Source organism: Sus scrofa, chromosome 13, assembly GCF_054392235.1.
Source record: "Sus scrofa isolate SSC_HxYL_T2T_F1_AM1 chromosome 13, Sscrofa_HxYL_maternal_Yorkshire_Landrace_v2.0, whole genome shotgun sequence".
Lineage (NCBI taxonomy): Eukaryota > Metazoa > Chordata > Mammalia > Artiodactyla > Suidae > Sus > Sus scrofa.
Window position 1 is genome coordinate 110,996,110 of NC_139395.1, and position 25,675 is coordinate 111,021,784.

General features: G+C 40.4%; 1 protein-coding gene across 9 annotated transcripts in view; it reads left to right on the forward strand.

Moving 5' to 3' along the window:
* KCNAB1 (potassium voltage-gated channel subfamily A regulatory beta subunit 1) overlaps positions 1-25,675 on the forward strand; it is a 391,355-nt gene that overhangs the window by 266,270 nt on the left and 99,410 nt on the right. For all 9 annotated transcript variants that reach the window (XM_021068178.2, XM_084986500.1, XM_084986503.1 and 6 more), the window contains 1 exon segment: positions 14,014-14,057. In XM_021068178.2, coding sequence (XP_020923837.2) covers positions 14,014-14,057 — 44 coding nt within the window.

Genomic DNA, 25,675 nt, shown 5'->3' on the forward strand with positions numbered 1-25,675 from the left:
ACTTTTGAAACATCACAAACCAAGATACCAAGAAGAATTTTTAAAAAAGACCAATGTAGAGGTTGGAAAATGAAATTAAACTAAATCCAGCACTCCAGCCTGACCAGTTTGTAACAGGTCCCAAAAATAAAGTCACTGGTTAACTGCATTGTTTCACTAATTCCCAGGTCAGATTTTGATTTGTTATTCTTCTGGAGAGAAAGAGCATTCATTACCCTCAAAATCAATTACAGTCTCTTAAAGCATCTTAGTAGTTACTGAGTAAACATCTACTAAATTAGAAAAACAGAAAAGCAAAAATGATACAAACAAAAACTGATGTCAGACTGTTTATAGATAAAATGAAATTAAGTAGTAAAGGGATGTTGGCTTTAAGGGGTCCTCAGTTTTCTTCTGTTTTTGTTTTATTTCTGGGTCTAGCATTCACACACTGCATTTCTTATGTGTCAGCCTTAGTATTCAATCTTAGTTTCAATAGTGCTAATTCATATCCCTGTGAGAAAAAAATTTGCTAACTAGAGAACAGTGTTTTGTATACAATTCTTTTTGTTCTTAGCCTTATAGTATCTAGTCAAAAGACTTTTCCAAAGTTATTTAAGTGAGTTCCTTTGTTCCCCACCTCCTTCCATGTGGTGCTGGTACATCGTCATTTGTAATACAGTTAGATTCATCTCTCATGGTCTGCATCTAATCTTGGGTTCCTCTGACATCCCGGTAGATTTTTTAGAATTTGCACAGGGCAAAATTCACTTTTTTGTGTTCATACAGTTGTATGGGTTTTGATAAATGCACAGTTATTCCACCACAGCACCATGCAGAATCATTTTGTAACCCCCAATACTCCCTCATATTGCCTCTTTGTAGTCACCTTCTCCACCCACCTCCAAACCCTGCTTATTACTCCTCTTTCTCTGCCCTGTAATCTTTCCCAGAACATTATATAAATGGACTCATCATACACTAAAGCTGCTATAAGTGTTTACCAACAGTTGTTTGTGTAGACATAAGTTTTCAGTTTACTTGGGTAAATATCTAGGAGCGGAATTGCTGAGTCACATAGTATAGGTATGTTTAACTTTGTAAAAAATCGTTACACTGTTTTCCAAAATGGACTGTATCATTTTGCATTCCCACCAGCAATGTATGAGTTTCCATTTGTTCTGCATCTTTGTGAGCACTCGGCATTGCATTTGGTTTGGGTTTGGGTTTTATCTTATACATTCTAGTAAATGTGGTACTCATTATGGTTTTAATTTGTGTTTCCCTAATGCCTAATGATGTTGAGCATTTTTTCATCTGCTTACTTGCTATCCAAATGTCTTCTTTGGTGAAGTGTCTATCAATAGTTTTGAACAGACACAGGCCATCTTTTATTGGGTTTTTGCAGATATTTTCTTCCAGTATGCAGCTTGTGTTTTCATTCTCCTAATAGTCTTTCCAGAGCAAAAGTTTTAAGTTTTTATGAAGACAATTTTTAAATTTTTTTATGGATCACTCTTTTGTTATTATACCTAAAAATTTTTACCTAGCCTAAAGTCTCATAGTTTCTCTCCTATCATTTTTTTCTAGATGTTTTATAGTTTTTTTTAAGTTTTACATTTAGGACTGTGATCCATTTTGAGTTAATTTTTGCATAAGATGAGAGGTTTATGTCAAGGTTTATTTTTTACGTATGGACAATTGTTCCATTTGTTTCAATATAATTTCTTGAAAGTGTATTCTTTCTCCATCAAATTGTTTTTGCACCTTTGTCAAAAATCAATTGACTGTATTTGTGTGGTGCTATTTCTCTCTTGTCTATTCTATTTTGTTTACTATCCTATTCCGTTTATATGTGCTTCATCCCTTTTGATAATACCATACTGATTTGATTACTATAGTTTTATGTTAAATCTTGAAATCAGGTAATGTGAATCATTCCAACTTTGTTATTTCTCAAATTGTTTGAATGTTACAATTATTTTTACCTTACTATATAAAGTCGAGAATCATCTTCTTGATTTGTATATAACATTTTGCAAGGATTTGAGTTGAGATTATCTTTACTCCAAATGTCAAATTGAGGGGAATTGATATTTTAGCAATACTGAGTCTTAAAATCCATAAACATGGTCTGTCCCTCCATTTAGTTAGGTCCTTTTTCATTTCTTTCTTCAATATTTTTTAGTTTTTAGCACACAGATACTGCCCATATTTGGATAGATTTGTGATTATGTAATTCATTCTTGGGGTGCTATTGCAAATCGTTTTTTCTTTTAAATTTCAGATTCCAGTTGTTCACTGCTAGAAGTACAATTGACTTTTGTATCTGACTTTATGTTCTGCAACCTTACAAAATCCACTTATTAGGTCTAAGAGGTTTTTGGTAGATGCTTTGGGATTTTTCTATATTAGACATTTATGTTGTCTTCAACAAAAGTCAGTTTTATTATTCCTTTTTAATCTGCATGACTTTTAGTTCTTTGTATTTCCTTCTGCACTATGATGTTTAATAGGACAACTGAATTTTAATAGTCAATCTAAACACAAAAGAATTAGGCCTAATATAATATCAAACTCTGGAAGTTCACATCAGAGAGATAAGAAAGGCTTCTCAGACTTAGTCATTTGATCATTAATTTAATCAATGAGATATTTATTTGTATCTCCATGAGACAAAGTGTTATAAGAAAGTCAAATATAAAACAGGCTTGGATCTCTCCATCAAGTACTTTGCAGTTAAATAAAGGTAATAAGACATGAACAAATAGTTATTACATACAAAGAAGGTGTAAAGCTAACCAGAGATAAACAGAGAAAGAATAATAGAGACTCTATAAAGTCTGGAGAGCAGTTGGGAAGCCAGTAATATAATATAACCTGGTAGTAGTTATGAAAAAGTCAGGATGGAGGTAGGGATGGCACAGAAGTAGGCTTTTCAAGTTTTGCTACCTGACTGGGTTTTGGAGGCCAAAGGAGATCTGGGGGGAATTAAAATATGTTGCTTTCTTTTGCAGGGGGTAGAAGGGGAATCACAGATTGATATTCTGAATTTGAAGTGTACACGAAAGATTCAGATGGGGTGACCTGCAGGTAAATTAACCTGAACCAATGAGTAAGAGCAAGCTGGACATAGAAGTTGACCTAGGTCAAGATTCTCAGCTCCAGGCTCTGAGGCTATAAATACTAGAGGGTTAGGATTGACTCTCCCATTGGAACAGTGACTGCAGATAACTGAAGGGGCAGAGAGAAAAGAGGAAGGGCATGGGTGGGGATAGAATACATCCTGCTAAGCAGGTTTCCAAAAGCTAGCCTCTTGTAAAATAGAAGAAGGAGTTTTAACATTTACATTGGTTGAAAGAGCTTTAACATCTACATTGGTTAACATCTACAGTGCTTATTGTGTTTCTCCACTCAGGGAAGGCATATAAACTCATTTTAGAGAAGAGGGAACCTGTATGAAGCTAATTGTGCTGCCCCTAGCTACTGGGACAAGAGTTTGCATTCAAAGCTATGTCTCTTGGATAACAGTTTGCACTTCGAGAGCATTTACTGTATGTGAAGGACCATCTTAAATGCTTTAATCCATACATTTAAACCTCACAACAACCCTATAGGGTAGTTTCTATTATTATCTCCGGTGACAGAGGGGGCACAGAGAGGTTCGGTGACTTCCCAAAGTTTCAGCGATAGGAAGTGGTAGAGGCACTTTTGCACTGTATTGTACTTCATCACTCTACTGTGCTGCCCAGTGTTTCCCAGTAAACCACAGAGCCTCCTGGCCAACAAGAGTGGATCAAGTGAGCAACAGTGTAGTCTTTATCCACAGCAAAGCAATGGCATCAGAGCACCCACTGCGAGCATCACTGAATACCTACCATATACCCAGGACCCTGTCAGGTGTTAGGAAAAAGTAGATGCATGTGACACAGTCCCTGCCCTCACAGACCTTGGTCTGGAAGGAGAAACAACCTTGTACACAATGAGTATGATATGAGCCATGATATATGGTTCTCTGACAGCAGGTGTAAAGGATTGGGCACACAGAGAAAACAGGCATTAATTTTCTGTTCCCCTGTCAAGGAAGGTGAAAGGAAAACTAATGCATGATGGTTGGAAGTATTTACTTTTGATCAAGTACATATATATAAATATCACCCTGCCCCTCAGTCAGGCTCTTGCCTCAGCCTCCACCATGTGGCTGACTTTGCTTTCTAAAGAGGAAACAAGAATTCATGCACAGTAAACAGAATTGTGAGGATGTGGAGCATGAACTCTGCCTCAAATGCATTTTTGTTTGTTTTATTTTGCCTTTGAAAACTGCACAGCTCATTACAGTGGAAACTAACACAGCTCTTGTTACAAAGTGGATGCCAAAGGAGACTTTACCTTTGCTTCATCTTGTGGGAGTTCTTTGAAAATAAATCATCACTGCAGGGTGAAGAAAACTTTGAAGTCTTTAGATTCTCTCTTCTTAGTGTTGAAAATGGCAAGTACCTGTATGATATTTACATAAGAAAGTGTAATCATTCTGTCATGATGAAAAAAGGGATCCTGGACAAAATTTGGAAGGGGACAAAGCATGTTCTCCTCTTTGGGGGCTCACTTCCTTCTTCCTCCTACCATCCCACTTTTATCCCCTCTTCTAATTCTCTCAGAGGTTTACTGCTTTATTCATGACTACTCCTTTTAATCCCTCCAAATTAACATAAGAAAATGGTCTGAAACTTCTTCGCCCTAAGGTATAAATGACTGATAATAGTTTATAGCCAAGCCTCTCTAATTGGGGCAGCAGAAGGTGTCATGGGGTACCCACTAAAGCCATGGGACCAACATGGCACATCTCTGAGACAACAAACTTGCTTAAAGATTTGGGAAGGGGAGTTCCCATCATGGCTCAGCGGAAGCGAATCTGACTAGTATCCATGAGGACACAGGTTAAATCCCTAGCCTGGCTCAGTGGGTTAAGGATTCAGCATTGCCGTGAGCTGTGGTGTAGGTCACAGACGAGTCTCAGATCTGGCATTTCTGTGGCTGTGTAGGCTGCGGCTATAGCTCTGATTCAATCATTAGCCTGGAACCTCTATATGCTTAGAAAAGAAACATTATTTTGTATTAAAACAAACACAAAAATAATATGGAATGAAATACAAAACGTTTGAATAAATGAATCACATAAAAGTAAATTGTTATAATATGAATATTGTCCCAGAGCCCCAGGGATGGCAAATTCTCTTTTGTCTCCTCTACCCAAGGAGGTAAGCATGACAGTCTCCCCAGCTTGGATGGTTGAATGAGGCCTTGGTGGAGCCCTGTAATGGGAGAACTCAGGGTCAAGGATTTAAACCCATGTAGAGATAACACAAGCAGCAGGCCTGAGTTTGGAAATAAATTCAGCAAGGACCTTAGAAATATTTTTTTAATTTGCTAAAATTAAACAAAGGGATACTAAACACCAAAACTATGATCTTTATTATACACGTTTTAAATAGTAGCTGTATCGTATGGCGTATTTAATTTTGCTTTCAAAACTTTTCAAGATTGCCTTCCCTCCCAGTTTGAAAAAGATGCTTGTAAACTCCTATGTCTTTGTGGCAGATGGATGCACAAAGAGGCATTTTTAAAACAGCACTTATCTTTTAGCTGCATTCAAGATTTTTGATGCATGGACCCCCCTGGCAGTCTGATGAAGCCTATAGACTCCTTAGAAAAAGTGTTTTTAAACACATAACAAAATATACAGGAATCTGATTAAATGGAAATACAGTTCAAAATATTTAAAATCAAGATTTGTGACCTAGTAATACATGCACTTCTGTGTTAATATATTAACTAACAAGCTCTGGGAGTAGGTCGAACACCACAATTTCCCAAAGGTGGTAAGCGTAAATGGTGAGTGAAAATAATTTCTTCAAGTCTCTGAAGCAACTGTGATGAGGTAGAAAAATACCTGTACTTTTTTGGGGGGTGGAAAAGTAACAGTTAATGTGAGTGTTCCTGTGGTTTCCTGCTTACATTTATACTTGGAGAAGATAAATTTCAGTTAGAAATTGGTGAAAAATAAAAATGTATTTCTTCCCATTCAACTTCATGAACCTCAAATTGTATGCCCTGAGATAAATGTTCTATATTCTTTTGATTTCAGAATCTGAGTTATTGATTTCTAACTATTCTGATGCCTGGAATACTTGAGACAGAAAAGACAATGAATAACTTTTACTTAAGCAATAAGTAGACCTGAATAAGCATTTCTCAGCCCTTATTGCCAGCCCCACCTCTGCAGAACTCTTGAATTCATATAGCCCCATCCATACTACTTTGTATTCTATCTCCATTTCCCTCCTCCTGGTGATCATGGAAGAAAGGTTCTAAATTTCTGACCCACATGATTTTTCCAAACTGGCTTTGCCAACAAAGTGCCACCTTCTCCTTTGGCTCCCTTATCTATCTTTATCCCCTGGTTCCCACTGTCCTAATGATCCTAGCAAAATGACTCACAATTCACATATAATAGATTCAAGATGTTTGCAGTGTCTAAGCACAAATCGACAAGTCCAGAGACACCATAGAGTCATAGAATTGGGTCTTGAACTACAGAGGCAGCCTCCTAACAGCTTTAGTACCTGCACCAGAACCCCACCAGATTCAGTGTTTGAGGTGCCACTTTTCATAGAAAATAAGAAAGTAAGTAAGTAGAATTTATTGGATACTGAAGTATCCTGGGACTGGTGCTGCATTTATATTTTCTCAATCTCCAAAAAAGAGCAGTGGGCTATTAATATCCCCATTCGTGAATGAGGAAAGAGGCTTTAAAAGACTAAGTAACCTGCCCCAGGTCACACACAGCTAGTAAGCAACATTTCTGTACTGTCCCTATTTAGTGTACCTAACCTGACCTCTTCTCACAGCGCCACTGAGATGACTTCCCAGAAGTTGTCAGCAGTCCTATGGGAATGAATGTGAAGGGGATTTATCTGTCCTTCCTATGCTGGATCTCTTGACAGCTTTCCACACCACTAGCCACTCACACCCTATTGAACCTGGCTCCACCTTTGGCTTTGGCTTCGACAGCAGCACTTTCTGGGCTCTACCTACATCTTGACTCCTCCTTCTCAGTTTCCTTTACCAAGGTAGCTTCCTCCTGGGCAGCTATACATTGGAGCACCTTAAGGCAAGACCTTGGCCCCTCTACTCTAACCGGACACTTGTTTCCTTTGGCTGCTGACCCCAGCCCACAGTGCCCATTACCCTTGCTTCCCAGAAAACCTCTCTCCCTACTCTGAGCCCCAGGCAACTAACATGAATATCTCATGGACACTTGCCCATATACCCAGAGGTAGTTGAAATCCTTCTGTTTGTTGAATGAACCCCACTTCAGTAAAAGCACTCCTCTTCACCCAGCTACAAGTCAGAAACCTAAGAATAGCCCATTACTCTTCTTTCCCTTTCACCCTCCTATTCAAACACCCAGTCTTATGGATTTTGCCCATTAAGAGTACCTGGAATCTTCCCTATTCTCCTATTTCCACTGAATCTGATTACAAGAAACCATCACTTATTGGCATTGCCAAAGCAGCCTCCAAGCTCCTCTTCTTGCTTCCTTTCAGCCCATTTCTCCTGCTTAAAGTTTTCAGCAATTTTCCATTACTACTTCTTTTTTTTTTTTTTTCCCACTGTACAGCAAGGGGGTCAGGTTATCCTTAGATGTATACATTGCAGTTACAGTTTTTTCCCCCACCCTTTCTTCTGTTGCGACATGAGTATCTAGACATAGTTCTCAATGCTATTCAGCAGCATCTCTTTGTAAATCTATTCTAAGTTGTGTCTGATAAGCCCAAGCTCCCGATCCCTCCCACTCCCTCCCCCTCCCATCAGGCAACCACAAGTCTCTTCTCCAAGTCCATGATTTTCTTTTCTGAGGAGATGTTCATTTGTGCTGGATATTAGATTCCAGTTATAAGTGATATCATATGGTATTTGTCTTTGTCTTTCTGGCTCATTTCACTCAGTATGAGAGTCTCTAGTTCCATCCATGTTGCTGCAAATGGCATGATGTCATCCTTTTTTATGGCTGAGTAGTATTCCATTGTGTATATCTGTCGATGGACATTTGGATTGTTTCCACGTCCTGGCTATTGTGAATAGTGCTGCAATGAACATGCGGGTGCATGTGTCTCTTTTAAGTAGAGCTTTGTCCGGATAGATGCCCAAGAATGGGATTGCGGGGTCATATGGAAGTTCTATGTATAGATTTCTAACTACTTCTTATTAAGACCAAAATTGGTAACATAATCAGTAAGGACCTGTTTGATCTGCTACCTGTTACCCCCACCAGATTCACCTGGGCTCATTCTGCACTCTAGTCTTCCACTACCCTGTACTTATTTCAGTTCTTCAGTTGCCCTTGCTTCTTCCAGCCTCTGAGCCTTTGCATATGCTCTTCACTCTGCTTGGAATGCTAATCCTTACTCTTTTCATTAAGTTACATTTTACTCCTCCTTTGGATCTCAGTTTTAAATGCTGCTTCCCACATTCTTTTTCTCACATTATCTGTGACTAGGTCACTTTGCTATACAGTAGAAAACTGACAGAACACTTTAAACCAACTATAATGGAAAACATAAAAGTAATTTAAGAAAATGCTTCTTCCCTAGAGAAGCTTTTCCTAACTGTCCAAATCACGTCAGCTTTCCCAACATGTCAGTTTTTCACTTAAGGCATATTATTCTTTTATTTTGTACCACAGTCAAGTAATTAGTTCACTCTTTAATGTTGCCCTTTCTATGATGTAAGCTGCATAACAGTAGCAACCATCTGCTCCTTAGCCCATCCCCACACGTTAATACAAGCCCTGGTGTGTAGTTGAAACTTAGTACATATCTATTGAACTAATTATTATTAGTTAATTAGTTCAATAAAGAAGTCTTTATTATAAGGTAAGGAAAGTCTTTTTTTGCTATACTTTTCTAGAATGACACAGATCAACAGGTGATTTTATATTATCCAAAGAAAATGAATAAGAACTTAGTTGGGGAGTTCCCTTTGTGGTGCAGTGGAAACGAATCCAACTAGTATCCATGAGGTTGCAGATTTGATCCTTGGCCTCCCTCAGTGGGTTAGGGATCCAGCGTTGCCATGTACTGTGGTGTAGGTCGCAGACGCAGCTCAGATCTGGCATTGCTGTGGCTCCTGTGTAGGCTGGTAGCTGTAGTTCCAATTCGATCCCTAGTCTGCGAACCTTCATATGCTGGCGTGTGGCCCTAAAAAAAAAAAAAAAGAAAAAAAGAACAAAAAAGAACCTAGTTGGAATTCACAACAGACAAATCACTTGGACCTTTAAATCAAAGAATCTGAAAGAATCCCATTCTGTTTTGCTGTTACTTAGATAAAGGAAAGAATGAACAAAGTTTCATTGTGCAACTTATCAATGTCTGTCATCAGAATGCACGGCTAAATCGTTTATGTGCCTGGTGGTTTCTAAATGAATCATTATTCACTATCAACAGTGATGAATGGTGCCCTCGTAAGAAAATGTTATTACCATTTGTAGTCACCTTCATGGCTGTCAAAATGTATGTTCTCATACAACCATCAAAACCCACTGGCTGACAAATGAACATATCTTCTGCTCCGGATTTTTCAAGAAAGGTTAAATGTACATTTCTGTTTTTTAAATTACATACCCCAGATTTGACTAGTAACTTCCAGGTAAAGCACTGCATACAGCAGAATGCTTTTTAGAAGCATCAGAGAGATGTTCAGCTAGACTAAAACAGCAGATGATGTAATGATCTGAGCACATGAAAACCAGGTCAAACTAAACTTGTTTCTGCTGGTCTGACAAGGCCACTGGAGCCCCTTATATATGCTTTCAGTTTGTCTTTGTTGTGTCAACCTTTAAGTAAGGGATTTTGTCCCATGCAATACTAATCTTTTTGTCAAATGCAAAGAATCTATTTTAGCTAGCTTTTCTTCTCTTCCAAGCAGTTTACAACTGTGAATAATGTCTAAGACACATGTATTCAAAAGCAAGCAATTTAAGACAATATATTTAGCTGCATATATTCTGCTTTTAGCCTCTTTGATTTGCAAAGGACCTGCAAGCATCAAAGGGCATTCAATATGGTGTCTAAGTAACACTTGATTTCAGTTCTCACAATTCTATTATTGCTTTAAAATAAAAAGATCATGATGGGATTTCCCTGGTGAATCAGCAGGTTAAGGATCTGGTGTTGTCACTGCTGTGGCTCAAGTCACTGCTGTTGTGTGGGTTCAGTCCCTAGCCTGGGAATTTTTGTATGTTGCAGGCACATCCAAAAAAAAAAAGAGAGAGAGAGAGAGAAAGAGAGAGAGTGTGATGGGTGCTCCACAAAACAACACTAGAAATTGTATTTAATGCCTTTGTCATAGAAATAACCATTGTCCTAAAACAAGTTCAGCCACTGAGAGGACAGTCCTGCCTTCATAAAGAAGAAATGTAGCCTTTGACTTCTCCAGTAATTCTTTCCCAAAACTTTGATTTAAGATTTAGATTTCCAAAATTTGACTGACAAAGCTAAGTGCCCCCAAATTGATGTCATTCATTTCTAATATTAGCAGCTGAGCAGCTCAGGTTCACCTGGGAAAGAGGAGCTTTTATTTTGGGTTGAACAGGAGCACATACTAAAAATGAACACAGTGAGACTTCCCTCTGATATGACACAGATAAAATAGAGAAACCAGTGTAATGCAACTGTTTTGAATCAAATGGGGAAAAAATCAGTCTAATTGGAAATTTGATGTACTTACAGAATTTTTATGTAGCCTCACTTGTGCCAACACTGAGAAATTAAGAAATAAAGTACGATTACGTCAAGTTGTTTCAATGAGCCAATGTCACACAAGGTCACGAAGTGTTCATGAAGATTCCATATGAATGGGATTGAGAAAATTCCAGGACATCTGTTACCACCCAGCATGACATTATTTGGTGTTAGAGCTACCTACACAAACGAGATTTTGGATGGTGTATTTTGGACTCATTAGATTAAGTATGTCAAGTATTTGAGCCTCTATTATCTAGCAGAGCTTAAATGGATCAGAATGGCTGAACAATGACCCCACCTCCACTTAGTATTGTATAGGCATGGACTTGGGCTGAGTGCAGAAGCTCATTTGGAATTACAGAAACTATGTTGGAATTTCGTGCCCTGAACTGGAGGGAGTTATTTCCGCCTAACTTCTCATCTGCAAAGTGAGTGGCATCCTCATGTGTCAAGAGTGCTTTACTTGTAGGAGTGTCACAAAGAGACTTACCCCTGGAAAAAAATAAGGGCAATGGACTTAGAGGCCAGATATGGCTTAGGTACAGGAAGTACCTCTCATTTTAAAAACAATCAACTGAATTTGATAACTGTTCTGTCTAGTAGGTAAAAATACTTAGAGGAAGAGCTAAAGGAAATAAAAACTCTAATGCCTAGTGTGGGACCTAGCACTATTCTATCAATATTTGTTTATAATTGAAATTTTCTTATAGTGCAAAATCTTCTAAGGCTTTCATTCCAGAAAAGCTGGTCTGGGTGTTTAAACAGCAGTGGCAATAAAAAGGACCAATTTAGTATTTGCTACTTTGCAGTTTGTATTGACTGACAATTCTCAAGTTTCTCAAATTTGGCCTTCCAAACCCAGAGCAACTTAACCTTGCCCTATTTTGAGTTTGTTAGAAAAATTTTTTCCTCTGCATAGTTTTCTTCACCAAGTTCCTCCTCCCTAATGTGCTCACTCACTAAAAGATATTAAAATTACATGAAACTTCTTACCTAGATCTTTCCCCCATGACACCCACATAGTTATGCAAACACAAGCCTGAGATAGCTCGCTATGTGTTCTCAAAGACCTCCAGGGGAGGATAAGCCCCCGCTGTCCTGTGATTGCATGGTTGCTTTTCTATGTCCATCAGAAAAGGAAGAGGATAGAGAACTCCTTGAGGGTGAACTGTGCCTTGTTCCCCTCTGTATCCCCACCACCTTGCACATTGCCTTGAACATGGTAACCCGTCAATGAATCGTCACTAATTCATCAGTGTTGAATATCTCTACCTGTAAGGCTGTTAATCACTTACATATATATTTGCTCTTTTTGTTCTAGTGTAGGTCTTTTTTATTCTCCGCACTATATAGATTTTGCTCTAAATTCCTATCCTTTATAATCAGGTAAACTTGTAGATCATAAAGCAAGACCTTCTGGTTATACATCCTGTGGTTTTCTGAGAAACTGCCAAAAGAACAATTCATTATGCAAATTACTTTTATGGGAAAGGTCCAATTATTTTTCTCCTACTTAGCAGTCAAAATATTTTTCACATACAACTTTATGCAATAGTTTCCTACCAGGTGGACATATCCCATTCGTATGGGGAAATTTAGCATCATGTCCGTGAGAAGGTGAGCACAGTCAGAAAGCACCAAAAATAATTACGCTTTGCACTTGTTTACTGTGAACACATTAGCATACATTATCATGTTCTAGCCGACAACAGTGATGCTAGATGAATGGCATAGACATTGGTATCCCATATTACTATGAAGAAATTGAACTCCCAAGGAAGGAAGTGATTTCTTCAAGGTCAACTTAGCTAATTGCAACAATTGCACAAAAACCTGGGTCTTTCAATTCTTTGCAGTGTGATGCACTTTGGACTATTTTAGGGGATGAAATGTGTTTCTTAGGTGGCATTTTATAGACAATAATAACAAGCAGAGAAAAGAAATAGATGCACAAACAAGAGCACTGATTACTAACTCTAAAGAAGCCAAACTGTGGAAGAATCCAGAGAGAACCTATAAGAACTGAGTGGAAAATTTGTTGGAAAAGTTGGTGTTGTTTTGTTTGGGTAAAAGCAGGGAGAAAATTTGTGCTCTCAGAAGAGTATCTAATCAGAGGGTAGGAATGTACTTTTCTACCATGTTTCAATAATGTAAGCTTTTTCTCCTCATGCTCCCTACAAAATTCTATGAGGCATCCTCTCTCTGAGACTTCGGTTTCTCCTCTGATGGCAGTTAGGTGAATGACAGGAAGATGGGTTGGGTCTGGGTCTCCACAGACAAATACTGTATAGTAAAAATTAGAGTACCTAGTTTTCTCCCTATTTAGAGAGTAAAAATATAGTTCTTTTCCCTGGTAACTTTTTAAGGATGACAAGCAAAGTTGTTGATGAGAAAAAAAGGAATATTTTAATGACTATCTGATGTTCTTGTAGGAATTTTGTATAGCCTTTTATAAAAATAAGATAATTTAGTTTAAATAGTCTAACAGATTATTTGGTATTTTTTTTAATAATCCCCATCCATCAGTAATAATATTTTGTTTTAGAAGTCAGTTCATTGGTTACACAGTCAACAAATATTTATTAAGGGTTCACTGTGGGTCAGGCTCTGTGGATGAATAATTAATATTTGGTAAATAAAGTACAGATCTTACCCTCAAGGAACTCACATTCTAGAAGGAGAGAGTCAATACTCTTATAAACAAATTAATAAAGAAGATCATTCATGGCTGAAAAGCTGTAGTTATAGGGACACTTTATTGTTATTCTGAGCCTAAGCAAATTTTGGCTTTCTAGTGCCCAAAGAGAGACTAAGGAGCCTCTTCCCAAACCACAGGCCTGCATCTGGGACTCTGCCTTTACCATGACTCTAGTGAAGAATGTTATCAAAACGGAGTTCATGTCGTGGCTCAGCAGTTAATGAACGTGACTAGGCTCCATGAGGATGCAGGTTCAATCCCTGGCCTTGCTCAGTATGTTAAGGATCTGGCATTGCTGTGAGCTGTGGTGTAGGTTGCAGACGTGGCTCAGATCCAGCGTTGCTGTGGCTCTGGTGCAGGCTGGCAGCTACAGCTCCAATTTGACCTGTAACCTGGAAACTTCCACGGGTGTGGCCCTTTTAAAAAAAAAAAAAAAAAAAAAAAGAATGTTACCAAAAGTGAGATTTAATATTCATAGTTAAAATTTACCCAAGGGAATAATAACCATGTATTGCTTTATTTTTGTTCTAGGAATCTTGGAAAATCAGGACTCAGAGTTTCTTGCTTGGGTCTGGGTAAGTACTCAAGGTATCATATGGGGGTGAGCTGGGAGGTGGGAGATTGGAGAGGGTACCAGGGAGTGACGGAGGTGAAGGTCAGGACCCACCAGTCTCAGATGAGAAGGGGTTTGTTGACCAGCATTGCCTAACTTCTCCAGAGCCTTTCCTGCTCAACACAGCCCTCCTTCCCAGGCGCAGGGAGCCACTGTGTCCATAATGCCTTATGGGAGCCCATCAAGCAAAAAGAAATCTGATATTAAAGCACATCTTAGAGGAAGGGACTCCTGTGTTGTTCCTATTTAGCAAGTGTGAAGAACCTCATGCAAGCATTTGTATGCTCACTTCATCTGCAGCATCATATGAATTTTTTTCCTATCCTTATATCCCCTTTGCCTAATTTTCTCACTTTTTTCTATATCGTAATGTATTTTATATACTTTTATAACTTAAATGCTTTAGGGAGATAAGGTGATATATATGTATATATATACACACATACAGTGATGTGTGTGTGCGTGTGTGTGTGTGTGTATGTGTATCTATAATGATATGTGTGTATAATTATTTCCAGAAATGTAAATATTTAAAGAAAACTAAGTAGAGATGGAAATTCTAACAACATACAGATGAATCTGAAATGGTAAAATCTGAGCATAAGACAGACTTGATTCAGGAACAGCAAGTCCTGATTTGAGCTTCAAGTTTTTTTCTGAGAGCTTGAACACTTGTGATAAGACACTGCATGAAAAATAGGAGGAAATAAAGAAATTCATGGGACTGACTGGCTTCATTCAAAGCAGGTAACAAAACTTGAATGAGTATTCTTTGAGAACTTTTCTGAGCTGCCTCTGTAACTACAGGAGACAGAAAAATATTCATAGAAAGAATAATGCACCAGCCTTAGATGATTTGTCAGGCTCTGCAGACCTCAGTTCTCAAATCCAGGTGGAGCTGGGTTTACCACTGTAAGCTTGAGATATCAGTTCAGTTACAGCCCATGTTCAACTGAGGCTTTGGAAATTAAGCATTAAATGTTCCAAGCAATCACAAGGCTACAGATGTTTTTTCCTGATATATTCCATAAGTCATATTAAAGCTAACAATTGTGACTTTCTTCTCTACCAGGGAAAGACAGGCTGGGAATTTCTTGCCCTGCTAAGCTTTCTTTTGATACACTAAGAACATGTGTAACTAGGAGCAGAAAGGCAAAATAACTCAAGGATGAACTGAAGACACATCTGAAGTAACATAGTTCTGCCAACAAAAGAAATGGGAAGGGGAATAAGTGGAAACCTACCTGTGGACCGCTGTGGCCAGACTAGTTTGTAAATACACTGATCACTGCTATCAAGACTCAAAGTTAGAGAAACTGATGGAAAAAGTTGAGTCCACAGAAGAGTTATTGAACATCATCTCAGTCTTGTGGAGAGTGGGACTATTTTCTGAGAGAGGAAGAGGAGAATTTATGTATTCATTCATTCATTCATTCATTCTCAGCAAACATTTAGGAAGCCGGGCATTGTGCTGGTAATAGGAGATATCAAGACAAAAGCAGCAAGGGCCCTGCTCTCAAACTGCTCACAGTGTAGTATGAGTCAGGCATGCACGAACAGACAGTGCATTGGATGGAAGCTGTAGCAGAGAGTACAGGATAAACCAAGAGTGAGGAAGGTCCCCTGGGGAATCTGGGGCAGCTTCGCAGGGGGGTTGCTGCAGAGCAGGAGGTACTTGGAAGCACTAGTGAATGTGTAGAATATTGCAAAGGCAGGGTATTGGGGAACCACAAGAACAGAGCCTGGAAGGAAAGGTAGGCATGATCAGGAGGGCCCTGGTTTGCCTTGCTAAGGCATTGAACCACAGCACAGCAATACTGGATCCCAGCCATATCTGTGAACTAAGCAGCAGCTTGTCACAGTGCTGTATCCTTAACCCACTGAGGGAGTCCAAGGATCGAACCTGCATCCTCATGGATCCTAGTGGGGTTCTTAACCTACTAAGCCACAATGGGAACTCTCCAGTCAAAATCTTAACCCACTTTACTATGGTGGGAACTCTAAAAATTTTTTAATGTAGGAATTTCCATTGTGGCTCAGCGCTAACAAACCCAACTAGTATCCATGAGGATGCAGGTTCAATCCCTGGACTCCCTCAGTGGGTTGGGGATACAGCATTGCTGTGAGCTGTGGTATAGGTCACAGACATGCCTTGATCCTGAGTTGCTGCAGTGTGGTGTAGGCCAGCAGCTGCAGCTCCAATTCGACCCTTGGCCTGGGAACCTCCATATGCCACAGGTGCAGCCCTAAAAAAAGGACAAAAAAGTTTTTTTTTAATTTAAGTGTAAAATTTTAATGTAAATTTAAAGTTTTTAATATGTCAGAAATGACTTCATTTTTTAGAGTGGGTGTAGGCTCACAGAAAACTGAGCAGAAAGTTCACCTTACCTCACATACGCAGCTCCCCCCATTATGCCATCTCACACCAGAGTAGTGCCTTTGTTACAGTCCTACAAGGATGCACCATTATCACTTACAGACTATAGTTTATGTTAGAGATTTGTATAACTTTGATGTTTTACATCCTATGGGTTTGGACAAATGTAATGACATGCATCTGCAGTTATGGTTCTACACCACGTAGTTTCACTACCCTAAAATCCTCTCTGCTCTGCCGGTTTATTTCTCTCTGCCCCCAATCCCTGGCATCCACTGATCTTTACTGTTTTCATAGTTTTGCGTTTTCCAGAATTTCATATGGTATGGACCCTACAGTAGTTAGCCTTTTCATATTGGCTTATTTCACTTAGTAATATGAAGTTTACTCTGTGTCTCCTCCATGTCTTCTCATGGCTTGATAGCTCATTTCTTTTTAGTGCTTCATATTATATTTTGAAGGGAAAAAAGCGTCTTTCTTCCAAAAAAAGAAAAAGTTTTAAAACTGCCCCAGCTTGTGAAAAGCCATTTGAAAACATGGATCAGGAGTAGGACATGATCAGATGTCTTAGAATTGTTTTGTGGCAGTGATATAAAGGCTAGATTGGAGGGGGAAAGGGTTGAGACTGGAGGCAGGGAGGTGAATTAGGAGTCAGATGATGAGGCAGTGGTATTAAAGACATATAGGAAGAAGGTGATTATTTAGAAGGAAGGGTAAACAGGACTTGGCAATCTGGCAACCTTGGGAAGCAGAATGAGTGGTCTCCTTGAGCAGAGGAAGATGTCTAGGTTCCTGGATTCGGTGTGTGGGTGCACAGGCAGAAATCTCAGAAGGAGGAGATGCAGGAGGGAACAGTGAGAGGAGAAGCAGAAGCACCATTGAGGAGCGATGACCAGAGCCTGTAGATTTCCTTCAGATACCCAGAAGGCATGGGGAGCACTGGAGAGAGCTCTGGCTGGAAACATAGACCCAGGAGCTTCTAACAAGTGTGAGCCCATGGTTGTCACCGAGGTCACCTGCAAATACAGAGGAATGATTTTTGGACATGTTTAAGAAACCTGCCTTTTGGAGTCTGTCAGACTATATGTTCCCTAAGAGCAGAGACCACCCCTGTTTTTTCTATATCTCTGTTGTAACTTTAGCAGATCACAGAATCTGGAATATAGTGGGTTCTCAAAAATTGCTATTGAATGGATGACTAAATAGATGGATCAACTGGTAAGGAATGACACAATGCACACTGGGTAATGGTGAAGATCCAGTGGAAGTCAGAAATCATGAATTGCTGGGTCTAGCCAGCCCAGTTCTTTAACTTTCTCCAGAAGCACATCAATACAAAGAGAGAGGGCTGAGTGAAGGTAGGAGGTGAGGAGAGGGGATAGAGGCCTTGAATCAAGGATTGTCCCCAACATGCATCAGGGATCAGGGGTCTTCCCTATACACAGGACCCAAGGCCAGGCTGGGTTGGGACTCAGAGCTGTCGTGCTAGGTCCCTCATTCCTGTAGATAGAAAGGGCATCTGCCCACACACATTAGGAGCAGGAGGCCCTTCTGATTCATGCCACAGGAGGTAACACCCCATAGCAGGGAGCTGCTCCTACAAGGACTTGAAAGGAGCAGATTTTACCCTGTGCCACTCATTCTGGGGTATACATACTTCCCTCCAGATAATAGGCTTGCAAGAAAGAAGGCATGCAACCGTTAGTTTTATTTGTCAACTTGTCTGGGCCACAAGGGATATAGATATTTGGTCAAACATTATTCTGGGTGTGTCACTAGGATGACTTTGGATGAGATTAACATTTGAGTTGGTAGACTAAATAAAGCAGATTTTCCTCCCTAACATGGGTGGGTGGCCCCCATTCACTCAACTGAAAGCCTGAGTAGAAAAAAAGGCTGAGCACACACACTCCCCCCGCCCCTTGAATAAGAGGGAACTCCTCCTGCCTGACTGCTTTGAGCTGAAACATCAGACTTTTCTGGACTTTGGACTTGAAATGAAACATTGCCTCTACTTGGGTCTTGCTGGCTCTTAGAGGAGAGCTTATACCATCAGCTCTTGGTTCTAGGGCCTTCAGACTCAGACTGAATCTACACATGGATTCTCATTGATCTCAAGCTGCAGATGATAGATCTTGGGACTTCTCAGCCTTTACAATCATGCGAGCCAATTCCTTACCATAAATCAATCTCTATCTATCTTTATATTTTCTCTCTATATAAATACATTATATACATATTATATAATTATGTAGAAAATATATAAATAAATATAAAGAGATACATAATAAGGAATATAAGGAATACATAATAAGTTATAAGGTTTCATATCCCTGGAAATAATAAAAGCATTTTGCTAGTTTTGCAAAATATCACTCAGGCGTATGTGGCAAGGCGAACAGTCAGGTATTTCTAGGAAGTAATAAAGGTTATAGGAAGATAGGAGGAGCAGAGATGAGGGGGTGTGTGGTCCACTTGCTCCTTTTTTTTTTTTTTTTTTTCTCTTTGCAACATTGCTTTTAATAGATAAGTTGTGTAAACTAGCAAAATACTCTTCAGAAGGTAGATGATTCAATAAAATGTTGTTATAGTTATATGGGACACCATATGATACTCTCAATGCAAATAAACTAGATTTCTTTTTTTTTTCCCCCCACTGTACAGCAAGGGGGTCAGGTTATCCTTAGATGTATACATTGCAGTTACAGTTTTTCCCCCACCCTTTCTTCTGTTGCGACATGAGTATCTAGACATAGTTCTCAATGCTATTCAGCAGGATCTCTTTGTAAATCTATTCTAAGTTGTGTCTGATAAGCCCAAGCTCCCGATCCCTCCCACTCCCTCCCCCTCCCATCAGGCAACCACAAGTCTCTTCTCCAAGTCCATGATTTTCTTTTCTGAGGAGATGTTCATTTGTGCTGGATATTAGATTCCAGTTATAAGTGATATCATATGGTATTTGTCTTTGTCTTTCTGGCTCATTTCACTCAGTATGAGAGTCTCTAGTTCCATCCATGTTGCTGCAAATGGCATGATGTCATCCTTTTTTATGGCTGAGTAGTATTCCATTGTGTATATATACCACCACTTGCTCCTTTTTAAGCTGAGCACATTTGGAGCCTCGTGTGGAATACCATCATCCCTCAAGGAGTCCTCCTGGGCTGTTCACTTGTCAGGAGGGCATGTTATGCAGTCCTGCCAGACAGCACTGGGTCTGGATCTAAGTACTCAGGAAAGGAAGGAACATCCCATGCCTTAGGGGCCTTGATTTACACACACCTCAAGGCAGTAATTCGCAGGCAGAGCAAACTGATTACATGATCCTCATGTTCTGTGTTCATTCAGGCAGCCCCTTCACACTTCAACCTTAGAGGAATGAAGTCATAAAGTAAAATATTTAACACCTTGGAAATGCTGAGTCTCTCAAGAGGTGTTTCTTCCCAACTCTGGCTGCACAGCAAAATTACCTCTGTTCTTTTTACAGTGCAGATAACCAGTCTGCACCCAGACCTTTTGAATAAGAAGCTCCCAAGCAGGCTTCAGGCACAGGTGTTTTCAAAAGGCTACACCAGTGATTCTGAGTCACTGGTAGGGTTGGAAGCAGATGGAAGGAGATGGCAACCTGTGTGGGCTGGTATCTGGAGAGCCAGGTGCTGGCTATGCTTTCTGTCTGCCTAGGTGGCTGCTGCCGTCAGGCCCAGCACCTGGAGCTGGCCCAAGGCATCTCCACCTGAACTGCAGTCACGAAGGGGAAAACCTGCCCAGCATAGGGCTGATCTCAGTGTTCTCTAGAGCCAATGTCCTGGGAAGGTTCCTGGCTAGGCAGATTGAACTCGCTTCCCCTTCCATGCAGTACCTGACAGCTGGGCCCATCTGCCTCATGCCCTGTCCTAACAAGGGAACCTTCTAGAGCAAAAGAGGTGAATTTAAGACTGAATTGTGTGGGATTCTTTTCAGTGTGTTGCATATGTGCAGAATGTCCTCCTGGCTTGTCTTCCTCTGCGTTAGAGATGCTCTCGCTGCACTAAATATTTTGACACTAGGAGAACATGACATTAAATGTTTAACATGGATGAAATTATTTTTGTGACACCCTTCATGATTCTCATTCTTGTTGCGGAGGCCAGTGTAAACTAGCCACCTCACTTATGATAACAACATAACAGCAACGTTAAGTATTTATAAAGTGCCTCCAAGACACGAGAAACAATTTTAAGAGGGCAATTTCTTCTGTCAAAGAGTTTCCCAGTTTTTCTGTATAACACACAGTGAACTATCTTAAGACCAGGATACCCACAGAATTTAAACTGTGCATGAATATTAAACATATAATAAGAGAATTTTAGGCTTGTCACTTTTCCCGGAAAATCTACCTTGAATAAATGCCATGATGCATACACATTAAAAATAAAGAGGAATTTGTATTTTTACAAAATTGTTTTAGAATATTTCTTCCTCATTTTCTACTTTCAGAGTAAAACCCTTCTTCAGAATTGCTGACAACTTGTGGGCCCTCTGAATTACTGATGGCTGCCGGCCATGTGCCATTGCTTCCCTCATTGAGGGTGTCAGGAGCAGAAACACAGCTGGGGTGACAGACGGGCACCCTGATGTTCCACACATTGTTAGAGTTGGGTTCAGGGGAGAACTGGAGAAAAAAAAGGAGAGCCTACACAACCCCAAGTACACAAACAGACACAAACATACACACCCTCAACCCTCTCAGTGCAGTTGTAAAAGGATGAGTAGCCCTCATTTGCTAACCTGTGATCCAAAAGTGAAACAAGTAGTTGTAAAACCGTCAGACAGTGGGGAGAAAAGGTTTTCACCAGACCCAGATATGGACAGTTTATAAACATAGTCTCACAGCTGTGAGAGGGAGAATTAATGCTTGCAGTTATCTTCCCCCCCGCCACCAAAAAAGAGAGACAGGAAGAGGGAGAACATCTTGTTCAAGACCAGTGGTAGAGATGGCAGAGTCCCCATCTCACGCCCATCACCCCCCAGCCACTGTTTCCCTGCCACCCCACCTACCTCCGGCTGCCATGTGCCCACAGCCACTGCCATCTCCACATCTCTCCTCTTTGAGAAGTGAATGGCTGGACTAGGCATGCAAGGCCCCTTCCAATCATCATGTGGAAGTTCAAGCATGACGCCAGGGTGATGGCTGTGTGAAAGAGGCTTTACTTCAGAATTAGAAAATGTTATAGTATGAGCAACTCCTGGCATCACTCTCCAGAGTGGAGTAAACAGATCCATCAAAGCTCCACAGACAGAATGATGGCCAGAATTCATGACTGTGGTCCATGATCAGGTGAATTTCCCTGTAAGAGATTTCAAAGTGAGAAGGCAGATGAGTGCAAACACTTTGTTTTTGTGTGTCTGCCATGAATGACTTTCCTCCTCTGCACACAGCCCTAAAAACCTCATGAAGTCCTGCCATAGTTCTTGACTTCAAAGGAGAAATACACCTGTGTACAGGCAAGTCTGTCATATCATTTACACAGAGTTTGCTCTGTACACTCTACATTTATAAAAAGTACATTCAGGAGTTCCCTTCATGGCTCAGTGGTTAACGAACCCCACCAGGATCCATGGGGATGTGGGTTTAATCCCTGGCCTTGTTCAGTGGGGTAAAGATTTGGTGTTGCTGTGATCTGCAGTATAGGTCCCAGACCCAGCTTGGATCCCGTGTTTCTGTGGCTGTGGTGTCTGCCAGCAGCTACATCTCCAATTCAACCCCTAGCCTGGGAACTTCCATATGCCATGAGCGTGGCCCCACCCCCCAAAAAAGTACATTTGTAAGACTATTTTCCTATACGCTTTGTAAATAAAAACCCAAATGAAAGTTTAATCATTGTAATCAACTATGCAATTGAGCTACTCCAATAGTGAAGCTAAAACACAAGGCAATCAGTTGAGGTACTGTCGTCTTGAATGGTAGTTGTGCCTCTGGTGTGCTTGGGTTAAGCGAGGGCAGGTCAGTGGGAGCCATTTCTGAGAGGACAGCATAAATGCCATAAAGGGAGAGGGGAAATGTGTGGAGATACATTCATAGGCTTTAGAGGCCTCAGTTGAATGAAGTTAGGAATAAAATCTAGTTCTCTTCAGGGCTATTGAGTGTGAATCAGTCAGGTGCCTTCTTGAGTAAGTGATCAGAAAACCTAGCTCATAGTGGCTGTACCAGTTTACATTCCCACCAGCAATGCAGGAGGGTTCCCTTTTCTCCACAGCCCCTCCAGCACTTGTTATTTGTCGATTTATTAATGATGGCCATTCTGACTGGTGTGAGATGGTATCTCATGGTAGTTTTGATTTGCATTTCTCTTATAATCAGCGATGTTGAGCATTTTTTCATGTGTTTGTTGGCCATCTGTATATCTTCTTTGGATAAATGTCTATTCAGGTCTTTTGCCCATTTTTCCATTGATTGATTGGCTTTTTTGCTGTGGAGTTGTATAAGTTGCTTATATATTCTAGAGATTAAGCCCTTGTCGGTTGTATCATTTGAAACTATTTTCTCCCATTCTGTAAGTTGTCTTTTTGTTTTCTTTTTGGTTTCCTTTGCTGTGCAAAAGCTTTTCAGTTTGATGAGGTCCCATGGGTTTATTTTTGCTCTAATTTCTATTGCTTTGGGAGACTGACCTGAGAAAATATTCATGATGTTGATGTCAGAGAGTGTTTGGCCTATGTTTTCTTCTAGGAGTTTGATGGTGTCCTGTCGTATATTTAAGTCTTTCAGCCATTTGGAGTTTATTTTTGTGCATGGTGTGAGGGTGTGTTCTAGTTTCATTGCTTTGCATGCAGCTGTCCAGGTTTCCCAGCAATGCTTGCTGAATAGACTTTCCTTTTCCCATTTTATGTTCTTGCCTCCCTTGTCAAAGATTAATTGACCATAGGTGTCAGGGTTTATTTCCGGATTCTCTATTCTGTTCCATTGGTCTGTCTGTCTGTTTTGATCAAAGCTCTACTTAAAAGAGACATGCACCCGCATGTTCATTGCAGCACTATTCACAATAGCCAGGACATGGAAACAATCCAAATGTCCATCGACAGATGATTGGATTCGGAAGAGGTGGTATATATACACAATGGAATACTACTCAGCCATAAAAAAGGATGACATCATGCCATTTGCAGCAACATGGATGGAACTAGAGACTCTCATACTGAGTGAAATGAGCCAGAAAGACAAAGACAAATACCATATGATATCACTTATAACTGGAATCTAATATCCAGCACAAATGAACATCTCCTCAGAAAAGAAAATCATGGACTTGGAGAAGAGACTTGTGGTTGCCTGATGGGAGGGGGAGGGAGTGGGAGGGATCGGGAGCTTGGGCTTATCAGACACAACTTAGAATAGATTTACAAAGAGATCCTGCTGAATAGCATTGAGAACTATGTCTAGATACTCATGTCGCAACAGAAGAAAGGGTGGGGGAAAAACTGTAACTGCAATGTATACATCTAAGGATAACCTGACCCCCTTGCTGTACAGTGGGAAAAAAAAAAAAAAAAAGAAAACCTAGCTCAAAACAAAGCAAAAACATCAGCAAAACCAGAAATTTCTAGGTTCACAGGGACAGTGGACCCATATGACTTGATCAGAAGATCAGACCATGAACTGTACAAGCTGGAGGCTGGTTCCATTCTCAGGCTGTCCGCAGAGTAACAAGATGGCTGCACAGGCTCCAAGCCTCATATCCCATTGATTCTGTCTGTCTTATCTATCCATCCCTACTCAATCACTAAAGAGCTGCTGGCAATCAAAAACCACTTCTGAAACTGTGGAAGGGTCTAAATCCATCCCAAACACAGAATGCATTTTCCTAAAGGAAATGTAAAAGACTCTTGACTAAAGTGCTCAGAGTTAAGAAAGAAGGATATCCCTGGGTCCTGAAACCCCCCCTTATTTTAGCTTATCTGCCAGCTTTTCTTTGGCATTGGTAGTCAAGTTTGAAAATCAAAATTCTCCCAGCCTTTTATGTGGCATGAGGTATGCTCAGAGTTTGCTAGGTCAACTCAAGCTTACCTTCTGCTACCTCGGTTTGCCTAATGGACAAAATTTTCCTCAGCAGAGTAAATTTGTAGCTTTGCCTTTTTAATACTTCTCCATGATGTTGAAGGATGAGTGAGACCTGAGGCTCACTTACAAATAAAAGCTTCATCCCTACACCTGGATGATGACAACATGCAAAGGAGGACCTCCAGGAGAGCAAAGCAGAAAATACCATCAGTGCTCACTTTATATCTGACAACCAAGTAAAATGAAAGGAGAAGGAGGCTACCCAACATGCAATTACAGAAAATGGGTGATGAGGTAATGAGCAATAGTTAAATTAGACTGATGGTCTAACCATAGGAATTTCCTCAGGCTGAAGAGAAGGAAACAGAGAAGCTGAGAAGGGTGGGCTCTGCTTACAGTTACTGGAAACAAGCTTTCTGTAGTCTTTGTCATGTTTCTTGGCCTCTTACTTTACCTCCCTTCCTGTTTCTCCACCCTGTGCTCTATGCCATCCTTTCATTTGGCCCTTCCGGAGCAAAAATTGTAGCCCAGCTCAGTCAAGCTGCTTTCAGTCGTGATACTTGAACTGTGCTGGCTGAAGAGAGGAGGCAAGACTGGCCCTGAGAATCATTTACATAAGTGACCCTCTGTCTGGCTTTGTTACCTGTCACAGCATTCCAGTCACCCTCCCCTTCAGTGCCTTCCTGGGAGGGCTGGTTGGCTACCCTGGTCCTGCTAGTGAATGTACTGCCTCAGATGCTACTGGTGTCTCAGTTTGTGGGCTTTTAGAGGGTAGAACTGCATCTGATTATATCATCTCTGGGAAACACAGAATTGGCACTGCTCTCTTTCATTTGTATCCAAGGATTTTATAAGATATGCCAGATCCTGTGCTGAGGAAACCAGAGAAGAGACACTCAGGGCACCAGTGGTTGCCCTCACTCAGCCCACAGGTGGGGGTTTTGGGGGAGGGGTGGTGACCTGATTCCCAGGCAGCATGGGATCCTTGGGTTGTGTGCCCCCAGAGAACACTCTGCATTTTTGTCTGATGGTGTTAGCTTTTTTAGTCTGACTTATTTCCTGTGGGATTATCAATTTAGACCACATGCCTAGGTCAGAAAAGCTCATTATATGCTCATTTGTGAAATATATGTATTAATTAATGACAGTGTGACCAGTGCTCTGAGAGAAG